The sequence below is a fragment of the Panthera leo genome, chromosome D3 (assembly GCF_018350215.1).
Source record: "Panthera leo isolate Ple1 chromosome D3, P.leo_Ple1_pat1.1, whole genome shotgun sequence".
NCBI lineage: Eukaryota > Metazoa > Chordata > Mammalia > Carnivora > Felidae > Panthera > Panthera leo.
In genome coordinates this window covers 18,715,307-18,736,418 of record NC_056690.1, presented here as the reverse complement: position 1 = coordinate 18,736,418, position 21,112 = coordinate 18,715,307, and the positions used below count along the sequence as shown (strand labels likewise).

Here is a 21,112-nt window from a genome sequence, read left to right as displayed (position 1 = left end):
TGACAGAATGCTTTTCCATCTCTTTGCATTGTGACGTAAACAATGGTAAACTGCAAATCAAGCCTTAAAAATGAGGCCAGGCAGTGCCTGCAGTGGTAAAGCCTCCAGATTCAGAACTATATATGGGTCAAAGTCTAGCTCTGCCACTTACAAAGCCAAACACTTAACTAAGCTCTGTTTCCCCATTTATTCAGCAAGCATTCACAGAACGTACTATGTTACTAGTCTAGGCTCTGGGACAGAGCAGCGAGCAAGAATGAAATCTCTGCCTTCAGGGACCTGACATTCTAGGAGGGATAGCAGGTACTCAGAAAATAATAAAATGTACATTGAACGCATTAATGTAAATGGGGATGAGTTAAGAGGGATGCGGGAGAGAGAGGGAACAAGGGGAGGGAGAGTGTATGTTGAGAGAGTGGGAGAGTTGCAATTTTGGAAAAGGATGTCCAGGTAAGGGCTTCTTGAGAAGGTGGCATTTGTCAGATGGCAACGCAGTGTCTATTTCTTGGGCCTGTGGCGAAGATCGAAAAAGAAAATGCACAGATTCGTTAAAACAAACGAAGGAACAAAAAACAAAACAAACCAAAAAACCTTCGATAGACCCAAAATGGACGCAGCAGACTCCTACGTAAAGAGACCCGCGTGAAGCTCACAAAAAGGGGAACGTTGGTCACAGCGGAATGGTGATCGAGGTGGACGTTGCCCCAGACGGACCGGTGATCCCGCTAAAAATTGGCCCCGGGCGGAAACGCTCGCCAAGACGTAATGCTAATCCCGTAGGAACCACTAGCGACAGGGTTACACTGGGCCACGGATTTATGGTTACCCTGGTAACGGCGTGCGAAGGCTGGGCGGAAGCAGCGGCGGAAGGAGGCGCGCGGGCGGGGACTGAGGCGAGGCTTTCGGCGGAAGTGAGCTCTCCGCCGCTTCGAGCCTGGGAAGATGCTGCTTCGTGTGTGGCGGTGGCTGTGCTTCGGCCTGGGCAGCCTCCTGGCGGGGCAGGCGGAGGCCCCGAGCCCCGTGGAGCCGCCGGAGCGGAGCAGGCCGTATGCCGTGCTGCGTGGGCAGAACTTGGGTGAGCGACCGCGGGCTGGCGGGCGGCGGGGGCGGGGTGTGAAGGTGCAGCTCTTTTCCGAAGCTCCGCGTCGGGGCTGGTACCCAGTGGGCTCTCCCTGTGTGCTGGTTGCATGAATGACCTGGGAGTCGAGCCCCCACTTCTCTGGCTGCGCGGGCCCAGGCTAGACAACAAGGGTGACTTAATGAGAAAGATAAGGAGGAGTGCAGCCCTGTTTTACGGATCAAAGTGAAATTCAAAGAGATGAAGTTAATTGCTTACGTTTACACAGCTGGAATAGTGGTATTGGAAGACAGTGTATCCCCCCTCTGCTTTTCGAGCGTTTTCGTTATGCCCCTTCACTCTGAAGAAAAGACCCAAATTAGTACCTGTTTTCGCTAACCTAAAGAAACCCGAAGAGGATTAAAGGCAAAAAGTGGAAATAGCGTTGGGCAGGTTTTCTGCAGTGCACACCTCCGAGCAGCGAGAGTGGCACCACCAAACTCCTTCCCTGGAGCTACACTCAGCATCTTAGCATCAAGCCGTTATAGCTTTGAAATGTGTCTTAAGGTATCGGAAAAGCCTAAGACAGGTTGTTTGGGGGTCTGGGAAGCTCAGACGTGATTCCGTGTAAATTAACGGTAATTGCTTTTTCCTTTCCCACCATTTCTGCTTACTAAAGATTTCATAGGCACACTACCTTCAGAGAGCAGGAGAAACTTGTACTAGAACCTCGGTTTTGTGGAGCTTGAAAACCTACCTTTTGGGAGGAGCTCTAAAAGACACATACACACACACATACATACATACATACATGTGGCTGGCTGGCTTTGAAAGGGGTCCTGAAGCTTAAAGCTTGGCCGACTTCTGCCAAAGTCAAAGTCCTTCCTTTCCCACTGTACCTCATTGATACATCTGTATCTCTATGCCACAGAGAATCATTTTGGGTTATCTTGACTCCTCATGAACTCATATTGAATACATGTATGACCACTTACCGTGTACCTAGCACTCTCCTGAGTGGGTTCCACGTGCTCTGTGGCTTAATCCTTTAGAACAGAGTTTCTCCACCTGGGTACTACTGATATTTTGGACCAGATGGTTTTTGGTGGGGTTTGGGGGAGGCGAGGCCCACTGTCCTGAGCACCATTAGGGGCGCCTGGGTGGCTCAGTCAGTTAAACATCTGACTTTGGCTCAGGTCATGATCTCATGGTTCATGAGTTCGAGCCCCACGTAGGGCTCTGTGCTGACAGTGCAGAACCTGCCTGGGATCCTCTGTTTCCACCCCCCTCTCTTAGCCCCTCCCCCACTTGCACACTTGCTATCTTGTTCACTCTCTCTGTCTCAAAATAAACTTAAAAATATTAAAAATTAAACAACATTAAAAAAAAGAAGACGTTGAGTGGCATCCCCAGCCTTTACCCACTAGATGCCAGTTGCACACCTGGCTCCTAATGAGGATAATCAGAATATCTCTGGACATTACCAGATGTCTACTGGAGGCCAAATCCCCCTGGTTGAGAAGCAATGCTGTAGAACAATACTGTTCATAGAGTGGTCTGCAGACCAGTGGGTCCCCAAACCACTTATCTGCAAAGAGAGGACTACAGAAATTAAGCTTTAGAAATTTAAAATTTTGACATTGTTTCAACATTGTTGCAAGCAAGTAGAGACCAGTCCCAGGTGTCCCTGGACTGTAATGCTTTGCAGGCAGAGGGAGCTGCTAATTAGTCATGCACATAGTAATGACCTGGGACAGGCTAAAAGTTATAAAATCTAGTTCTTTACCACAGATGGTTTGAGAAACACTTCCCTAACAGTCCTGTGCAGTGGGTATTTTTGTCTCCCATCTTTTCAGAGGAGGGAACAAACACAGAGAGATTGTATAACTTACGTTAAGATCACACAGCCTGTCTATGATCTACATTGGGATTCCCAGTCTGGGAACCCAGTCTGACCCCAAACCCTGAATTCTTGACCACTGTGCTATGTTGCCTATTCAGGACATAATAATGGCTTTCAATTATAATATGCATGTTATATGTCCACACTGTTGCTGAGTGCTTTTCATAGGTTACCATAGGTAGGTTTCAAGAACCCTGGTGGGGTGGGTTTTATTTGCCACGTTTGATAGATGTAGGAAATGAAGCTGACCAATGGGAAGTAACCATAAGGAAGGACCTAAATAGTCTTAGGTTCTGCCTGCACCTGCCGTTCAGGCAGCTAATACCATGTGCAAAGTGTGAGAGGGGTAAAAAGATGAAGAATAGAATTTGTCAGGCCCCAAATGGATCGCTGTCCAAACGGATATTGTGTAGCTAACAATTCATTATTTTAAAACAGTTTTGAGATTCCATTCTCCACTTCCAGTCACCTGCGTTCCTGCTTTGGGAGTTTGTTTTTTTGTCCAGAGCGCTTCCAAAATGTAAAATGTAAGAAAATGGTTCAAATAGAATAAGGCAACCTAGGTTCAGTTTCAGTCAAATTCATGGAATTCAAGACTTTGAAAATAAGGGCAGGTATTTAGGTAACGAGGCCTGTTTTTGAGATACGACTTTTAGCTTGTATAAGTTGTAGGTTGTCTTTGTCACCTGTGTCTTTTCTTCCCCTTCCCCCCCTTTTATATATATATATATAGAGAGAGAGAGAGAGAGAGAGTGAGTCAGCTTTTAAATAATAACTGGGTTCAGTGTTGGGGCATTTTTGTAGGGATCACAAATACCCCCACATTATGGACTTAAATAAAACTGTGGTCAAATCTTATTTTTTCAGTAGCTACAGTGGAGAACAGCCATGGTTAGGCTCCAACTGGAGCCTGGCATGGGCCCACGTATTTAAAAACAAATGTACATTTGCTTGGTGAGGGTAACATTTTGAACTCTCCAAAGAGCTCTGAGGTCGTCACACAAATGGGATTGCCCTTTCTTTTCGCTGGGTTGCTGGTTACGTTAATTATTTTTTAAATTTTTCTTTATTTATTTTTGAGAGAGAGCAAGAGCATGATGGAGAGGCAGAGAGAGGGGGAGAGAGAGAATCCCAAGCAGACTCTGCATCGTCAGCACGGAGCCCGACACAGGACAAACCGTGAGATCGTGACCTGAGCCGAAATCAAGAGTCAGCCACTTAACCGACTGAGCCACCCAGGTGCCCTGGGTTATGTTAGTTTAAAGCCCTGGTTCTTATGTCTAGTACTGTACCGGGGCTCAACCGAAGTGATGAGTTGGAGGCCCTATTTCTCACTGGAGCTCCTGGAGATTTTAGATGTGAAATTTGCTCTCCAAAATATAATAGGTTTGTGAACTTAGTTCATTGCTTCTTGGCTCAGAAGGCCTTTGTCAAGACTCATCTAGAGATTGACATGCTTCACTCTTTTTTTTTTCATCTCAGTTTTTATGAATGACTTTAACGTAGTTGGGCACCTGGGTGGCTTAGTCGGTTAAGCGTCAACTTCAGCTTAGGTCATGATCTCACAGTTTGTGATTTCGAGCCCCACATTGGGCTCTCTGCTGTCAGCACTGAGCCTGCTTCAGAACTTCTGTCCCCCTCTCTCTTTGCGCCTTCCCCACTCATGCTGTCTCTCTCAAAACTAAATAAACGTTAATTTATTAGTCGGTTAAGTATCTGGCTTCAGGTCATGATCTCATGGTTTGTGAGTTTGAGCCCCATGTTGGGCTCTGTGCTGGCAGCTCAGAGCCTGAAGCCTGCTTCGGATTCTGTGTCTCCCTCTCTGTCTGCCCGTCCCCTGCTCGTGCTCTGTCTGTCTCTGTTAAAAATAAATAAACATTAAAATTTTTTTAAACTTAAAAATGTGGTTGGGCTCTCTGCTTCTGTTCTTGTGCCCTATAATCAGATGGTTCTCCGTATAGCAGCCAGAGGGATCTGTTTTCCCTACTGAACCAGATCATGTCATTCTTTACGTAAGGTCCTCAAAGTCATCTTAAATCCCATGTTGCCTTCATGGTCTGCAAAGCCCTGCGTGAACTGGCTCCAGCCTTCCTCTCACTTCATTTCCTGCCTTTCTTCCTTTCCCTTCAGCCATGCTTGCCTCATTCCATTCATTGGCTTTCTGGGCCTTGTGTGGCCCTCAGGGCTTTCCGTTGCTGGCCCTCGGGGCCGCAGTGCTCTCCCTGCAGGTCTTTGGGCGGCCAGCTCCTTCCTTCATCGTGGTCTCCCATTTGTGTGTCACCTTCTCAGGTCCTCTCTCCACCTCCCTCCCTGCTGTTACCCAGCCTCTACCCGTCACTATCGCATTCCTTCAAGCCACGTGAGATGCTCTTATTTACGTTTTCTCTCCCACATACGTGGAAACATCCCAAGAGAGAATCTGTTTGTGTCTGTCTCCCACACACCCGGCGCAGTGCCTGGCACTGAGTGGCATTTGATAAATCATCGTCCGTGAACGGATGAGCAACAGAAGCTGGAGCTGCCGCTAGGAGGTAACCTGTCTTCCTTTTGCAGTGTTGATGGGAACCATTTTCAGCATCCTGCTGGTGACCGTGATCCTGCTGGCATTTTGTGTCTATAAACCCATTCGGCGTCGGTGACAGCCGAGCAAACCAGTTCTTCCACGAGTATTTGAGAAAAGAATAAATTGTGTTGCACGTGGGTCATTGGAGAAGTTGGAATCAGAACCTTCCTGCTTGGAGATGACCTTCAGTCTGGACTGTTGTCAAATGTGAAATGATTTAGAAAAAACAACTGGCAGTTATTTTTTCCTAACACTGTAATGCAAATAATTGGGTCTGCTTCTCAGTGTTTCTTTTTGTACCTGGCTGCACTTACACTTGTTACAAGGAAGACCTGAAGCTCCAGGTTTCCTGTAGAGATGAGAAGACAGTAACTACGTGAGCAGTGTTAAAACCACACTGGGAAGGACTGAATGTTTGAAAATACTCATTAGAAGTAGACTTAACACGTAGACATTCCCTTCTTAGAAGAACCGTTTGGTCACAGTGGGGTTAAGAATCGCGTATGTTTTTAATCACACTGAGTTGGCCTGGAATGCTCCGGTTGCAGAGCAGTGTCAGCTGTGGGGAACTTAGGCCGTCACTCCTCATGCTGCATCGACTCTGCACTCAAATGCCCCCGTTCAGGTCAGGGTCACATCACGTAGGCCTGTGACCGCACGCACCTTCGGCTGGAAGGTTCTGAGTTAGACTGGAAACGTTACTGGTTGGTCTATCTGAAAAAGAGCTCCATCCCACCGAAACACATTGATCTCCCTTGGGCTGCACTTAAGTCTTTCTAGGTGGTGGCCTAAAACTTGTGGCAGCTTTGCAGATTTGGAACCTAAAAGAAACTCAGCAGGAACTCTTTTTAGCCCAGGGTGAGGAGGTTCTCAACCAACAGAAGCGTGTGTTCATTGTAGGAGGCAAAGTGGCAGGTGGGTGTGTGTTTGCACAGATTTAATTTCAACCTCGAAAACGCTGCTATTTTGCACTGTTAGACTGGATTTTTTTTCCTATTGAAATGATACAAAGTGGTTATCAGTATTTATTTTAAGGGTGCTAAGTTTAATTTTTTTATTGAGTTGAAATGCTTACCTTGTACTTCAGTCACAGTACTGATTTTTTTTTAATCTGCACTAAATGTGAAATAACTAACGTGGGATACTGTACCTGTTTGACTTAAGGATTTTGTTTGTAACCCTGACATTGAGCCATTGAATGTTCACTGTTGAGCAAAGTGTCAATTAAAGTAAACCTTAACATGCCGTTTTACTCCTAGTAATTATTTCCCAAGCGTCTAAAATGCTGGTGTGCATTTGAATCCGATCTACTCAGGGAAGCACTGTGAAGTTGAATTTTAAGTTTATGTGTAAAATAAGACAGCTGCCCCAAGCCAAGGTATTATTTCAGAAGACTGGGCCGTAAGTAATCTCTCAGGCTGGGTTAGGGGTCAGAAGACCTGGATTCTTGTCCCAGCTCTAATTACAGACGGGCTTAACTTCCCTAGAGCCTTGGTTTTTTCATCTGTAAAGTGATGTGTACACACTTTATCTTTCGTAATTGTGGTGAAGATCAAATGCTGTGAAACCAATATAAATAAGGAGGGGTCACCACCTTTGGCCTGTCCTATAAAAGACCGTGGTTATTGACTGACTGCAGTGGGGAGGAGTAGGTGGGATTCTGAGACTGGCATTGACAGTTAAGTCCCAGAAGTGCACACCCCCACCTCATCTGGAGCGCCGTTTTGACATGCTGCCTAAAAATGTGTAACAATTTTTTGGATTTTAAAGGGAAACAGTAAAAACTTGGTAGGCCCAGGGTGCCTGGGTGGCTCCGTTGGTTAAGCATCCGACTCTTGATCTTGGCTCCAGTCATGATCTCACGGTTCGTGGGTTTGAGCCCCACATTGGGCACCGCACTGGTGACGCGGAGCCTGCTTGGGATTCTGTCTCTCCCTCTTTCTACCCCTTCCCTGCTTGCACATTCTGTCTCTAAATAAATAAAATTAAACAAACAAAAAAAGAACTTGGTAGGCCCATAAACCTTGTAACCTGCTGTTTGTTTGTTCAGTGATCCCTAGGCAGGTTACAGTAGGATCATGTTCCGGTTTTCTGAAACAATCTTGCAATAGTTCTTCCACATACAAACCCAAACCTAGCCTACACCTTCATTCCAACATTACCATCTGTTCAGTATGAGACTGCAAGCTAAAGTTAGACAGAGGGTAATCTTTATCGCAAGAGGCTTATTACAGAGTAAGGATACAAATTTCAATTCTGGGGGAGAGCGAATTTTACCCAAAACATTCATGCACGAGAGACTGACCACTAGTCCTTTACATGGAATTATTTTACCTTCATCTCTGGTTATACAGGGTGGGGAGGTAGCCCAGACCTCCCAAACTGAACAGTGCCCTGAATACCTACTGTATACCCAGATGAGCAACGTTCACTTCCTTTATACCAATCATAAAAATGATCTCTTAGTAAACAGTAATTTTATTTAAAAAAAAATTTTAACGTTTGTTTATTTTTGAGAGAGAGAGAGGAGACAAGAATTCAAAGCAGTCTCCAGCTCTGAGCTGTCAGCACAGAGCCCGATGCAGAGCTCGAACCCATGAACCGTGAGATGATGACCTGAGCTGAAGTCAGACGCTTAACTGAGCCACCCAGGCGCCCCTCATCTCAACTTCCTTTAAAATGGAGATTACTAAATCTGCAAGCGCTGCTCGGGATTTAGGGACTCTGGAAGACTTAGGAGTGTATTACATTTTTTCCAGCTGGACCTCAATCTTAAACCCACACATTTCCAGGCACAGGCCTCGTGTGGATTCTGAAGCCCTTCACGGCACTGCACATAGTCCCGTGGGGCTGCTGTCATGCACTTTGTCTTTGAGGTCTTCCACGTTCAGCAGGAAAGTGGTGGTTTGGCAAGTCCCTGTCCCCTGGTGTCATGTACACACTTAGCTTCCTCAACAGATCCCTCACGTTACGCGTGCTCCGGGCACAGAGTGTCGAGCACTTTGTTGTACTTAGCTCCTAGCACTGTCTTACGTGCAGAAGTTGCTCGGCCGGGCCCCCTAAGCTTTAATGAACCTAAAGGTAAAGAAACCGTTAGTCTTTTAATTAAATAATCCAGCTACTGCCTCTCATGACTGACGACTAAGTTTTCTTCATGGTGTCCCTTCCCCCACAACCCCTCCCCCCCCAGCTCAGTGTTATTTTACCCCCAAAAGCAGAGCAGCTCCTTCACATCTCCAAGGCCTCGTTTCTGGAACCCAAACATTTTTTGCCGGTCACTGCCCTTTTTTTGTTTTAATCGTAACATAATTAGGTGTAGGATAAACCTGGAAGCCCCCACCCTCACCTCAACTTGTGAGGACAGCCTCATGAAGCATTTCAGCTTCAGAGGGGAGAGCGGATTCATTCGGTCACACAAGCGATCTGATGTCAGCCTGGCTCCCCGCGCTCCTCGAGGGCCGGCCATCTCCGGCAGGCGGACTGGGGTCTGGCAGCAGCCCCGGCACCAGCTGGCTTTTTAGTTTACTTCTGAAATGAGTAGCACTCGGTGTGTGGACCGTACGACCCGGGTGGGAAGGCTGGGAGGGGCAGGTCACCTTTGTCACATACTTTTTTTTTTTTTTTTTTTTTAACGTTTATTTATTTTTGAGACAGGGAGAGACAGAGCATGAACGGGGGAGGGGCAGAGAGAGAGGGAGACACAGAATCTGAAACAGGCTCCAGGCTCTGCGCTGTCAGCACAGAGCCCGACGCGGGGCTCGAACTCATGGACCGCGAGATCATGACCTGAGCCGAAGTCGGATGCCCAACCGACTGAGCCACCCAGGCGCCCCGACCTTTGTCACATACTCTTGAGTACCGCAAGGCATCCTCGTGCTCCGGTCACGTACGTAACAGGAAGTGGGAGCGACCAGAGAAACCGTATGAAAAGGAAAAAAAAGACGCCAAGGCGGTCTAGGATATCGTACGAGCACCCTCTTGGAAAGCAATCTTTATTTGCATTTTACGAGAGTGGACACGTAAATGAAACACGCTGCAACGGTGGACACACGCTCAGTCCCTTTTTAACTGACTTCCTGGGGAGCCCAGGACCTCAGGAAGCACAACAATGGAATGCAAACACGGAAATTACTGATGATTCACCGCAGTGAGTAAACGACGTGGCCTAACTGCAGCTATTCCCAAGAAGCGTCTTCACGCAGGGAAAACGCTAGGTGAACGGGAGTGCCAAGCTGGGTCTTTGAAACGAATGTGACACTGCAGTACACTGGCCTTGTGTGCAGACAAAGAATCTTGGCCGGACCGTGACAGACAAGGCAGATGGTTATGTGGAATCAAAAGCACGGTTCTTTGTGGCTAAGAACGTTTTACTGGCAACGCTCACTGTAGGATACAGACGTTCACTCTAGCAGTAGTCTATGTCTCCCTTCTGATCCCTAAAGGAGCGCAACAGATAGGAAATAGATGCAGAACGAAGGGGGCTGTTGTTTACCAGGGCATTTCAGTGCAGCCTGTGGGGACGAAGAGGCGGGCCAGAGGGACGGTGCCCTCATCTCTGTTCCCCTGGCTTCTTCCGTTGTGTTGTGCGATGGTTATTTACAGAAGGGTCAGATAAAATCGTTAACTACTAAAGGTATCCAAAAGAGGCCTGAGAAAAATCTGGTTAAAATGTATAACCTTGTATTGCTACTGATGGGAGGAGTTGTTTTTATATCTTTTAAAAATAATAAAAAGATTCTGTTAAAAAATATATTTATCCAGAAAGATGCTGACTTGAACTCTAAAAAGCGATGCGGAGTCATCATTTTCCCTTTGGAACACAGAGCTACTCTTCTAACTGCAAGTCTACCCCTTCCTCTGTAGTGAGCCCAGGCCCGCGGGGGGGCCGTCCTAGGCCTCGACGTGGAAATCTTTCACGAGGGAGGGTGTGGAACACACCTGGTTTTGGTTCTGGGCTGTCCCGCTGTGTTGGCCAGCCTGCCCCATTCAACAGCAAGCCTCAGGCTCTCCTAGCTGCTCCTTCAGGGCCAGGATTAGCTGCCTTGGATTTAGCCTGGAAGATCCTGCTCTCAAAGGAACCGCCTTTATAAATTCAACTCAGACCCCTCAGTAAGTGGAGTGAGGTGGTTTGAAACTATTGGTAATTTTTAAGGCTAAGGCAACATCCGTGGTCATTTGTATATCCTAATGTGATGCAAATAGCCCTAATCTAAAACCTGTCCTGTACATGTCTCCTCTTTAACTTTAGCTGGGGGTGGAAGGAATGGACGAAGGTGGAGAAGGAGGAGGAACAGTGATAGTGTCCTAGAAACCCTGTATAAAGGTAAAAACAAAAGAGTAGATCGGCACAGATTATCCATTTCTTTGGTGAACTGTAAAGAAGCGTCTCATAAATTCTCATAAACCACGCTCTAAAAAGGCTGCTGCTCTCATATATAAAAGCACCCTGACTCTGCAATAACTTGTTTTGTTATCACTCCTTGGTAAAAAGTAATCTACAAACTCGCGGGGATTGGGGTTTTTGTCTAAAGCTGGTAGTAAAAACGTGACCTGCAAGCCAATACAGCTAATGGAAAGTGACGATGCTCTCCTCCCCTTAGCCTGGAGATGGGGCCTGCCGGTCCCCAGCCCCTTTCCAGGGGGAGGGTCGTGGGTGGGCCCGGGAGCCCCTGGTCTTGCACCTCTGAGTAAAGAAAGGGCAGCTGCTGTCTGCCACATACGTGCGAGGCTGCGAGGCGCAGGCTCTCAGCCCCGGGGCACTGGTGACGCAGCACTGGCGCGCAGCAGCTCGCGTGCAGCCCAGAACCTCCGCTGGGCGCGGCCGTGGGCACAAAGGTCTATTTGTCAGTCAGAGACAGCTGTAAGACCTGCTGGAGCTCCGCCTCCTCCTCCCGCAGCCGGAGCTCCCGCTCCTCCAGCTCTTTGGCAGAGAGCTCCATGGCCAGCTGCAAGTCGCTGTCAAAACGGCTTGTCTCGCTCATAGCACCAGGGCACAGGCCTTCCGTGCTGGTGAGGAGGCTCTCCTGGATGGCCCTGCGGTAGAAGGAAGAGGGGGAGGAAGACCGATCAGCAGCAGCATCTACACTTGACCGCTCACCGAGAGGACCCCACGCCAGGGACCTGATCGGCACTGCACGTGCACCGTGCCATTCAATCCCACAGAACCCTGGAGGCGTGGGTGCCGTGGACAGGGGAGAAGCCCAAGGCGCAGAGAGGTAAAGAAACCTGCCCGAGATCACCCAGCTACTAAGTGATGGGGTGAGGAATGGCACTTGATCTCTTTTAAAGCAAAACCCAAGTTCTTCAACAGGCTTTCGTTTCTGCCTGGAGTATGTGAAAATACTTACAGAATAAAGGTTTCCAGTGTCTACCACCCCCTCCTTTAAAAAGATAATCTACTTGTGTCTGTAGCTGTTCCCCAAAGCCTCATCATTTTTAAAATCGTATAAACTTCCCACGGAGGGTTTCTCAGACCCTGTGTAATCATACATTCTTTGTAGAAGATCAGACCGATCAAAAAGCCATTAACTAGGCACCTTTCTGCCAATGGCACTGGCCTGGGACTAGTCCACAAACAACTCTATCAACGGTTCCTGGAAACAAGGCTACCAAGCGTTTAGAACTACTTTAGCGAGCAACTGCCACAAGAAGAAGCAGAAGAGCCAATTCTCAAGTCTCTCCTGCCAGGCAGGATGCTGGCACCAAGTGCCTATGTCCACCTGGGTGTAATCACTAAGAGTCATGCCAGTCACCTCTCAAACTGGGCGTCATAGGCATATGTCTGGTTGATCCCTCCATTCGAAGCTGGTCCTGAAAGTTCCTACAAAAAACAAATGTGATGGACATGAATACCTCCTAGAAGGAACAGGTGTCGTACCGATTAGGAAATGGAAGTGGCAAGAACAAAACTGGAAATGTTGACATGCCCATTATTGGTGGCACTGTGCGAAAAACGAACAGGGACTTGGGTCATCTCAAAAACGACACCTAACTGTCAGGTGGTATATGGTATGCTGCTGTGATGAACACCCACAGCCTCTCATACTTGACACAAAACAGTCTATCAGAACAGCTCTGGGCAAAGTTCAAATGAACAAAGCAGACAACTCCTTTAAGCAAGGTGACACTACCTAATTCAATATTTGTCATCTTTGACTCTGGCTACTCCCCTTTGCAAAATTTATGCTCAACAAAGGTTTATGCAGGTATTAGGGGGGAAAATAAGCTCACTATTTGAGGGGAAGGAGAGCGTACTGGACTGACCGTGATGTCCAGGCACTGAGTCTTCTCCCAGGAGGCCTCACAAAGGGAATATGCTGGCCGTGGGTGTGGTCCTTGGCCCAGCAGCAACTGAATGGTTCTAAGAATGGAGCCATGGGAAATGGACGTGGGTAGGGCTCACACTGCCCAGTCTCTGAGTCTCCAGAATAAAACCAGAATGCCAAAAATCTGAGCTTGGACACTGGAGCGATGAGAGGGTGCCCCTCTCAAAGCTTAGCCGACCTGTGAGTGCGGGGGCTGGGGCCGCTTCACCATGGAATTTCCACTCTGCAAACATGCTGGACGAATGATGGAAGGAAACAAGAAACCAACCAACAGACAGACAGGCTCCCGGAGCCCAGGACACGCCAAAAGGTGGTGGAAACAGAAGCAGTCCGGACCCCAGCAGTGTCAAGGAGAGCCACGGGGGGGCAGGGATGGAAGGACTTGATGTTGGGCGAGGGGACCACACTGTCGGGATGGAAGGACTGATGTTGGGCGAGGAGACCTGGGGAAAGACTCACCTGAAAAGACAGAGGGCAAGTGTTCTTATGCTGGTCTGCCCTATCCTTAGCTCCACCCTTAGCTAGGCACTCTGCCAGAGTTTGGGATTCTGCCCCTTACAATGCAATAAAACATTTGAGCAAAAAACAAAATTTAACAAAGAACCAGCCACTGTTTTCATCACACACTTACTGAGCGGCCACAACAGTGTGACTGGTCTGCCATGGGAAGAAAGCTGGGATTTAAATCCACATGCAGTCTTATGAGACCTACCAACACATGGACGATATTCCAGAAAAAGTACAATGATGTGAACTGGCATGGACTTACAGTTTCAGTACTAGAAACTTAGCACACTCCATCTGACAAATACATGGTTATTGGCTGCATGGGTGAACCTGGAAGGAAAGTCTATCGGGAGACATCCTGTGAATGCTCCTGACGGGGGTTGTGCAGATGGTGTCATGTAAGATGCTTTTGTGGAAGACCAGGTGCAGAAAATATCTCTGTAAATACCGTGACTACACCAAACTCGTTATGTAGGGTGAGTCTTCTGAGTTAGCTAAAACTGGAAACCTCCCCTTCCCTGCCATTTGTTCTGATAAAGGCACCTGGCTCCTGCTGGACTCCAGTAAACTCTGCTGGATGGCAAACTGCATTATCTCGTAATCTTCGTCTTGTAAATGCACATTTCTGCCATTGTCTTGAACGTGATAAGATTCCGGGATTTCAAAAACAGACTGATCAACCTCAAAGTTTGTGACCTGGGAAGCTGAAACACAAGGGGTGACAGTCCGGTGCCTGAATCAGTAAAATGAAGTTCCATTTTACGTTTATAATTTAAAATTTAAAAAAATTGTTTTTAATGTTTATTCACCCTTGAGAGACAGAAACAGAGCGTGAGTGGGGGAAGGGCAGAGAGAGAGAGGGAGACACCGAATCTGAAGCAGGCTCCAGGCTCTGAGCTGTCAGCACAGAGCCCGACGCGGGGCTTGAACCCACAGACTGTGAGATTGTGACCTGAGCTGAAGTCGGACTCAACTGACTGAGCCACCTAGGCACCCCCGTTTATAATTTAAAATTTATAAAAACGTTTTCAGTTAAAAAAATGAGAGAATTAAAATGATTAAAATCAAGGCTTGCTATTATGTGAGAGATTTTGAGGAAGAAAAACCTTGACAGAGAAAAGTACCAAAATACCGCCTTTTTGTTTTTGTTTTTTTAATTTTAGTAATAAAATTAACTCATAGTCAAGAAAAATAAAGATTTCTCTCTCTCTCCACCCTCTTTCTCTTATTTCCAAAGTCCAGAGGTAACCAGTGTTTACTTGTATGTCTTTTGAGGAATGCAGTGCATATATGTGTATACTCAGTCACATCAAGATCTCTTTGTATTTTTTCCTTTTTATGAAATATGGTAAACACATGAAAAAAGTATAGGTCTGTAAACTAAAATAAAAAGATAATAACATGTCTATGTATCCCTCAACTAGCCCAAGACACAGAACACTATTTTTTACACAGTGAAAAAAACCAAAAACGAAAACAAATTGTTATGTTTCTATAAACTATCAATGAGTAACTAGAAAATAAAATTGAGTAAATAATCCATTTACAGTAGCACCCAAAAGAATTTGGATGGAAGGTAAGGGAGCCTAAGGAAATTTTGGGGGGTAACAGAATTATTCTACATCTTGATTGTGGTGGTGGTTACATGGGTACACACGTTTGTTAAAATGAACTAGGGGCACTGAACTAGGGGCACCTGAGTGGCTAGTTGAGCTTCCAACTCTTGATTTTGGCTCAGGTCATGATCCCAGGGTTGTTGAGGTTGTGCCCCTCATCAGGCTCTGCACTGACAGCGCAGAACCTGACTGGGATTCTCTCTACCCCTCCCCAACTCACTTTCCCTCAAAATAAGTAAATAAACTGTAAAATACATAAACTAAGGGCAGCTGGGTGGCTCAGTCAGTTAAGCGTTGACTTTGGCTCAGGTCATGATCTTGAAGTTCTTGAGTTTGAGCCCTGCATCGGGCTTTCTGCTGTCAGCACAGAGCCAACTTTGGATCTGCCCTTCTCTCTCCACCCCTCTCCCGCTTATGCTCTCTCTCTCTCAAAAATAAAATAAAATATACATTTTTAAAAAATGCACTGAACTGTCACACTTAAAGTGGGAGCATTCATACACCTCAATAAAGTTGGGTCTTAGGACTATGCTGTCTTTTTAATACAAGTGGGGTCATATTCTACAAGTTGTTTTTTCACGCACTCTAAATGAAATCTAAACTTTTCTCTCATTCAGAGCAGAGATCTACTTCATAAGACACTCCAATGTCAAAGTGAATTATTAGTTTATAATAACTGAATGTGTGTGTGTGTGTGTGTGTGTGTGTGTGTGTGTGTGTGTGTTTTAAATCACAAAGCCCCAACTTTTCTTTACCTGAATCCACCTGGGTCCCCTCCACATTCTGAGATCCAGTTTCTTCAGCAGTGCTACAGCCATTAACGTTTCCAAATGTAATCCGTGCATTCAAGACATGAAACAAAGGAATTTCTAACAAAATAAAAGCTTTTATAAATAAACTTTATGCGAATAATAACAGTAGCCATCATTTTCTGAGTGCTTACAGTGCTAGTAAATACTTTTTATAAGTCAATGTCAAATACTTTTTATAAGTAGGACTTCCCTAACATAACAACCCTCCCCGATATACAGATGGGGAAACTGAGATTCAGAGAGGTTAAGCAACTTTTCCTAGATCACAGTGAATAAGTGGTTGAGCCGGCATTGAACAATGTGTCACAAATATGCAACTGTCCAAAATTTAAGTTCCTTACAAGTTGTATGTGTTATAGATGGTGTTAGGCATTCCAGTGCGGGCCCTAAAACATACTGATGGTGTCCACGGTCTTCCTCAAGAAACTATCTGATCTGATGCTTAAGTAAGGTTTGACATGAAAACAATGAAGGTGTCACATTTTTGTGCCTTTTTACATCTGTTAGCATCATCGGTAAATAGAAGTGGTGGCTGGGGGATCTAATTCTGACATGCAAAAGAACCAAGAACCATGACACTTCTCCAGCCGTGGTAAGCGAGAGGGTAACTGTGGCCTGCTCCATCAGGTCTGCTACCTTTGCCTGATCATTTGATCAGCTGCCGCCTGCTACCTTTGCCTCAAATGCTCCGAAGCCCGGAAGCACATCCTGTCACCCACAAAAGCCTACAGATGCTCCGGGGTTTCCAGATGGTAGACGGTACCTATCTTGACAGGAAATCCAGGTGGGAACTCCAGCTTGATGAAATCTCTGAGCCTCGCAAAGTGAGCGCTAGTTCGGGCCATGAGGTCAATGATGGGGACGACCTGCTCCACGAGGGACAACGGAAAGTCCTCGCACATCCACAGCATCGCTTTAAACCTGCGGGACCGACCGACACAAGGCTGAGGCCGTCGTCCCCAGAGAAATGGGACCGCTTCTACGCAGCCAGCTAGACAACACCAGCTTCCTCACTGCCCCGTCTGCCCAGTCACCGTACTTCTCTTAATGCGGAGCAGGGAAGGGGCGAGACCCGTGAAGAATGCAGATCACCGTGCAATCTGGCAATCAGGAGAAACGGCCTGCCCTGTGACCTCCCCCTGCAGCAGTCTGAATTGACTGAAGAAGCTGACAGCTGGTGCGATCATTTCATTTGATCAGCTGAAGCTTGTTGGCAGCAAAAAACACAAGGAATTCTTACATCCCATCTCTATTCTATTTGGAGAAGGGCTTAATAAGAAGATGGGCAATCTACTGTTAGCTTTTATCAGGTGAAGTAACTTCAAATTATGTTTAAAGGAAGGGGACACGAAAATGACAACAGGACACCAGGAAACAGCAGAACTTCTGAGACAAGAATCTGTAAGCTGAAAATGGCCGCTGAGTCTTACTTTTGCGTTCTAATCGTGAGCTCCTTCGGCCTTCCGATGTCCCGGTCTTTCAGATCAAACTCTTCATTAAAGTATTCATCCGGCGTGATGGCCGTGGGGTTGTTGGCGGTGGCACACTCTGTGGTGAGGTCCTGCCGAGCCAGAACTCGGGGGAATTAGAAATGCCAAATGGTGCTCCCAAGTGGAGGCCTACAGCACTCAGCCTCTGAGGCGGACACGTTAACCAACTACAGATCAGGAAGTTCGAGTCATTTCCTCTCCCCTTTTCTTTCAGTGACTGCGCTGAAAATCTATAAAGGCATTATGTAGCAAGCCTAATGGGTTTCCCCGTGTCAAAACATTTCTCCGCTCTCCTTTGCATTTTTATCTCCTGATTATAGAAACAGAGAAAGAAATATCTGACAGCATGGAAGATCTGGAAGGCATGGGAGTTTAAGTTCCACATCTGTCATGCTCTCGCTCAGGACACTGGAAAGGGAATCTCATTTCTCTGACCCTCTGCGATCGACTGTACCAACTTCATGTAGTTAGAAAGGATCAAGTCAGAAAATGTCTGTGAAGGCACTCGGTTGAAATAAAAAGTCCTGAATCCTGTTTAAGTTTACAGATGAGAAGGCACCTTCTACAGTCACAACCCTCCTCTAAAATTTTTACCTGCAAGATTCATCTAATTCTCTTCTAAATTTTTTTTTTCAACGTTTTTTATTTATTTTTGGGACAGAGAGACAGAGCATGAACAGGGGAGGGGCAGAGAGAGAGAGGGAGACACAGAATCGGAAACAGGCTCCAGGCTCCGAGCCATCAGCCCAGAGCCTGACGCGGGGCTCGAACTCATGGACCGCGAGATCGTGACCTGGCTGAAGTCGGACGCTTAACCGACTGCGCCACCCAGGCACCCCTCTAATTCTCTTCTAAAAGAGTATCTCGAGTTCTGGCTTGGGAGCGCTCTTCAGCATTGCAGCCAGAGTGGCCTGTTCAGGATTCAGTAAATGCCATCGCGGCACAGAAAAGTCATGTCCTTTGTTGAACCTGAGAACTCGCTGCTTCCACTTACCCCTTGAGCACCAAACTGGTGTTCCACGGTTCCCAGCAAAGACTCCAGGGGGTTCCTGTCCGCTACAGAAGGGGGGAAAGGTTTAATGTCTAATATTATACCTTACTTGTGACTACAGAAAGAGATTCTCATGCTATCTTAAAGTTTTGGATCCCAGCCACCTACATCAGGAAGTCCATTTATGGATAGGGTGGCAAAATCATCCACAGTCAACCATCGGCTAATTTATCCCTTATAGGACATACTTTTTATCAGGGTCTCTAACCTAGATGAACAACAGCTACAAGAAGTAAAGCAGAAAAGCAGCAAGAGTTTGGATTCAGGAGTGAGGCTGACTGGGCCGCAGGGTCCTTATCTGTCAAACCAGAGTCCTGGTGGCAGTGGGGGCGGCAAACAGTAACTGAGCGCTGGCCTCACTGAGGGAACGTCTCAAAGGTTTGCGTGAGGGAGCTCATCTCATCCTCCCAAGCACCGCCGTTTCACTGCTGAGGGACCTGAGCCACAGAGGGTGCAGGTAACTTCACAAGGCCACGAGACTGGCCACCGGTGGGGCTGTGCGAGAACAACCACGTATTGGCAATGCTTTGGCTCACAGCCCCGGTTCTGTCCAAATCTTTCACGGTGAGAGTTTGGACTAAATCACTCATTCTGGTGAGAACTAGTCTCCGATATCCTTAACTACCTTCCCTGCCTTCTTGTTTCTTCGGCAACGATTCGCCTGAATGGCTTTAACTCCCCTTGAAGCTAACTACAGGTAATACCTTCAAGAACAGGTCAGTCTAAAGGAGACTTTTGTAAAAAGGAAGTTAGGGTGAGGATTAGCCTGACCTGATCATGTTAACCCCCAAAATGAACGAAACCAACAAAGGCTCTCTCTAGCCTAAGGAAAAGCAGGGAGAATTACCTTTGTATCTCTTTTTTTCTTCCTCGGTCAGGTGTTCTGTCCGGATTTTGGTTATCACACTCACATTGTTTACTGTGTAAACCTTGGGAAACGTGTGCAAAAGAAAACAGTGACACAGGGAATCAAAACTCAAAAAATAAGCATAGCAAGAGCAAGAATGCTGAAGCCAAAAAATAAATAAAGAAAAGAAAAAAAAAATTCCAGCAAAATAAAAATGAGAAATGGTTGACAATCATTAGGATCCCTCTGAGAAAATATACAAGCTAATCAACTTAGAAATGCATCAGCAACTACTTGGCATCTCTGACAGTTTTAAAGACCGAGGAGTAAACGGGGCAGGGACTGGCTGCATCTCCCTGCCTGCCTTTGTGTTGCTAATCGCTCTCAAACAAATGTCCTGATGTTGAGGCCTCCCAGCTGGATTTCTAGCGCTAAGGCACCCAAACTGGCCCCACGTACTTCTCTGCTGATTTGTGGCGATCTTATAATAGGACGGACTTAGACAGCCATCTGCTGGGCAGAAGGAAAACGGAATGAACACAAGGTTCTCTCTACCTGTGAGGCTTCAGAGGAAACCAGCGAGTCACTACTTAAAAGGGATTCCATCGATGGACAAAAAATTTTCACCGCCAGAGTGAATGCTCTGTTGTCAAGGTTGACTGAGAAATTTGGGGGTCTGGAAGATCAAATCTCACGGTAAACAGAGAATTAGCTGTATGCCATACGTGGATTCCCAACGTTCAAAGACTGAGGAAGCAGTGGAACGACTGTGTCTAAATGTGTCTCGCTGAGCATGACGTAAGCCTCTTTGCCCCCTCCGAGGTCACCAGAGGATCCTGCGGCACCGCACTCCGGCATGGGAGCCATCAGTCCCTGCTGTACTGCATGGCTAACGAAAGGCCAGGAGACAGAGGCGTCCCAGCTAACAAGATGCCAGATGACTCGACTGACAGTTGTCTGCACTATGACAACTACGTTCTTAACGCACTGATGTCATGTAAGTGGGTGTCAGGCCACTGGGTCCAATTAGGCTGACTACGAAAATGGAGGCTCATTAAAGCTACTTTACTTTTTTTTTTTTTTTTTAACCCACTCAGGTTATTAAAAAAAAAAAAAAAAGATCAACATGCAGGTTTCAGTCTAATCCTTTCTTTTTCTGCTTAAAGAATTAAAGGAACAGTCACTCCTCTGGGGACAACTGGCACCCGGGTTCATTTCTCTAACGACATAGTTTCTCTTTTGGCATACCTAGGGACCTCCTCAGGACATGCGAGCCCATTTTCTGCACATCAGATCAGATACAAATCCACGTGAGAGACACTAAGCAGCATTTTTTCCCCCAGAGCATCTCCACGGCACAGATGCATGAAAAAATCTGAACAGACTCCTCATTTGCATAGAAGCTAAATAGCTATATTAAATCTTATTTTAAGAGTTTCCTTTTACCTTTGCTTCGTAACCATTAACAACTTCTGCTTTATCTGTCCTCCAGCCCCAGAATCCGGATTTAGTTCTGATAAAAAGTGAACACCACAAATTTCTACATGTACAATATGCCATTCAGATTTATCCCTGCAGCCTTTACAGTTTATTTCCCCCAGCTTAAATTGGTGAAGGACACTTGGAGATTACGGTCCTATTGTCCACAAAAGGATGCTCTCAGTGACAGATGGCTTAAGTAGCCCCACCCCCTCCCACTGTTACTAATCAGCTCGCCTCACCCCTGGCATAGAAAGCCTCCGTTCTTGGCGTCTTTACAAAAACTGCCAGCACAGGCGACAAAGGTGGTGACATTGACTGGACAGCTGTCCTAAAGAAATGAGTGACGATGACCAGCGTCCAGGGGCTTGCCACGAGGTGGTATCTGGGTCAGAGCATTTATCCGGATCACCTTAACTGTGGGTATGGACATCAGTGGCTCTGTCCCCATGAGCAGCCGCA

At 46.6% G+C, this 21,112-nt stretch overlaps 2 protein-coding genes across 2 annotated transcripts in view; one reads left to right on the top strand and one right to left on the bottom strand.

Moving 5' to 3' along the window:
• Window positions 1-872: 872 nt before the first annotated feature.
• CD3H12orf76 (chromosome D3 C12orf76 homolog) lies at window positions 873-6,768 on the top strand. The gene is made up of 2 exons (XM_042909717.1): window positions 873-1,075; window positions 5,514-6,768. Exons 1-2 carry the CDS (start codon window positions 943-945, stop codon window positions 5,597-5,599), a joined length of 219 nt encoding a protein of 72 aa, XP_042765651.1. The 5' UTR covers window positions 873-942; the 3' UTR covers window positions 5,600-6,768.
• Window positions 6,769-9,483: 2,715 nt separating this feature from the next.
• ANKRD13A (ankyrin repeat domain 13A) overlaps window positions 9,484-21,112 on the bottom strand; it is a 32,928-nt gene continuing 21,299 nt past the window's right edge. Inside the window, exons 7-15 of the mRNA XM_042909716.1 lie at window positions 20,618-20,684; window positions 19,172-19,253; window positions 18,268-18,329; window positions 17,214-17,344; window positions 16,547-16,704; window positions 15,727-15,840; window positions 13,899-14,059; window positions 12,276-12,343; window positions 9,484-11,556 (exon numbers count right to left, since the gene is read on the bottom strand). Coding sequence (XP_042765650.1) covers window positions 11,361-11,556; window positions 12,276-12,343; window positions 13,899-14,059; window positions 15,727-15,840; window positions 16,547-16,704; window positions 17,214-17,344; window positions 18,268-18,329; window positions 19,172-19,253; window positions 20,618-20,684 — 1,039 coding nt within the window. The 3' untranslated portion in view covers window positions 9,484-11,360. The remainder of the gene's footprint in view (window positions 11,557-12,275; window positions 12,344-13,898; window positions 14,060-15,726; window positions 15,841-16,546; window positions 16,705-17,213; window positions 17,345-18,267; window positions 18,330-19,171; window positions 19,254-20,617; window positions 20,685-21,112) is intronic.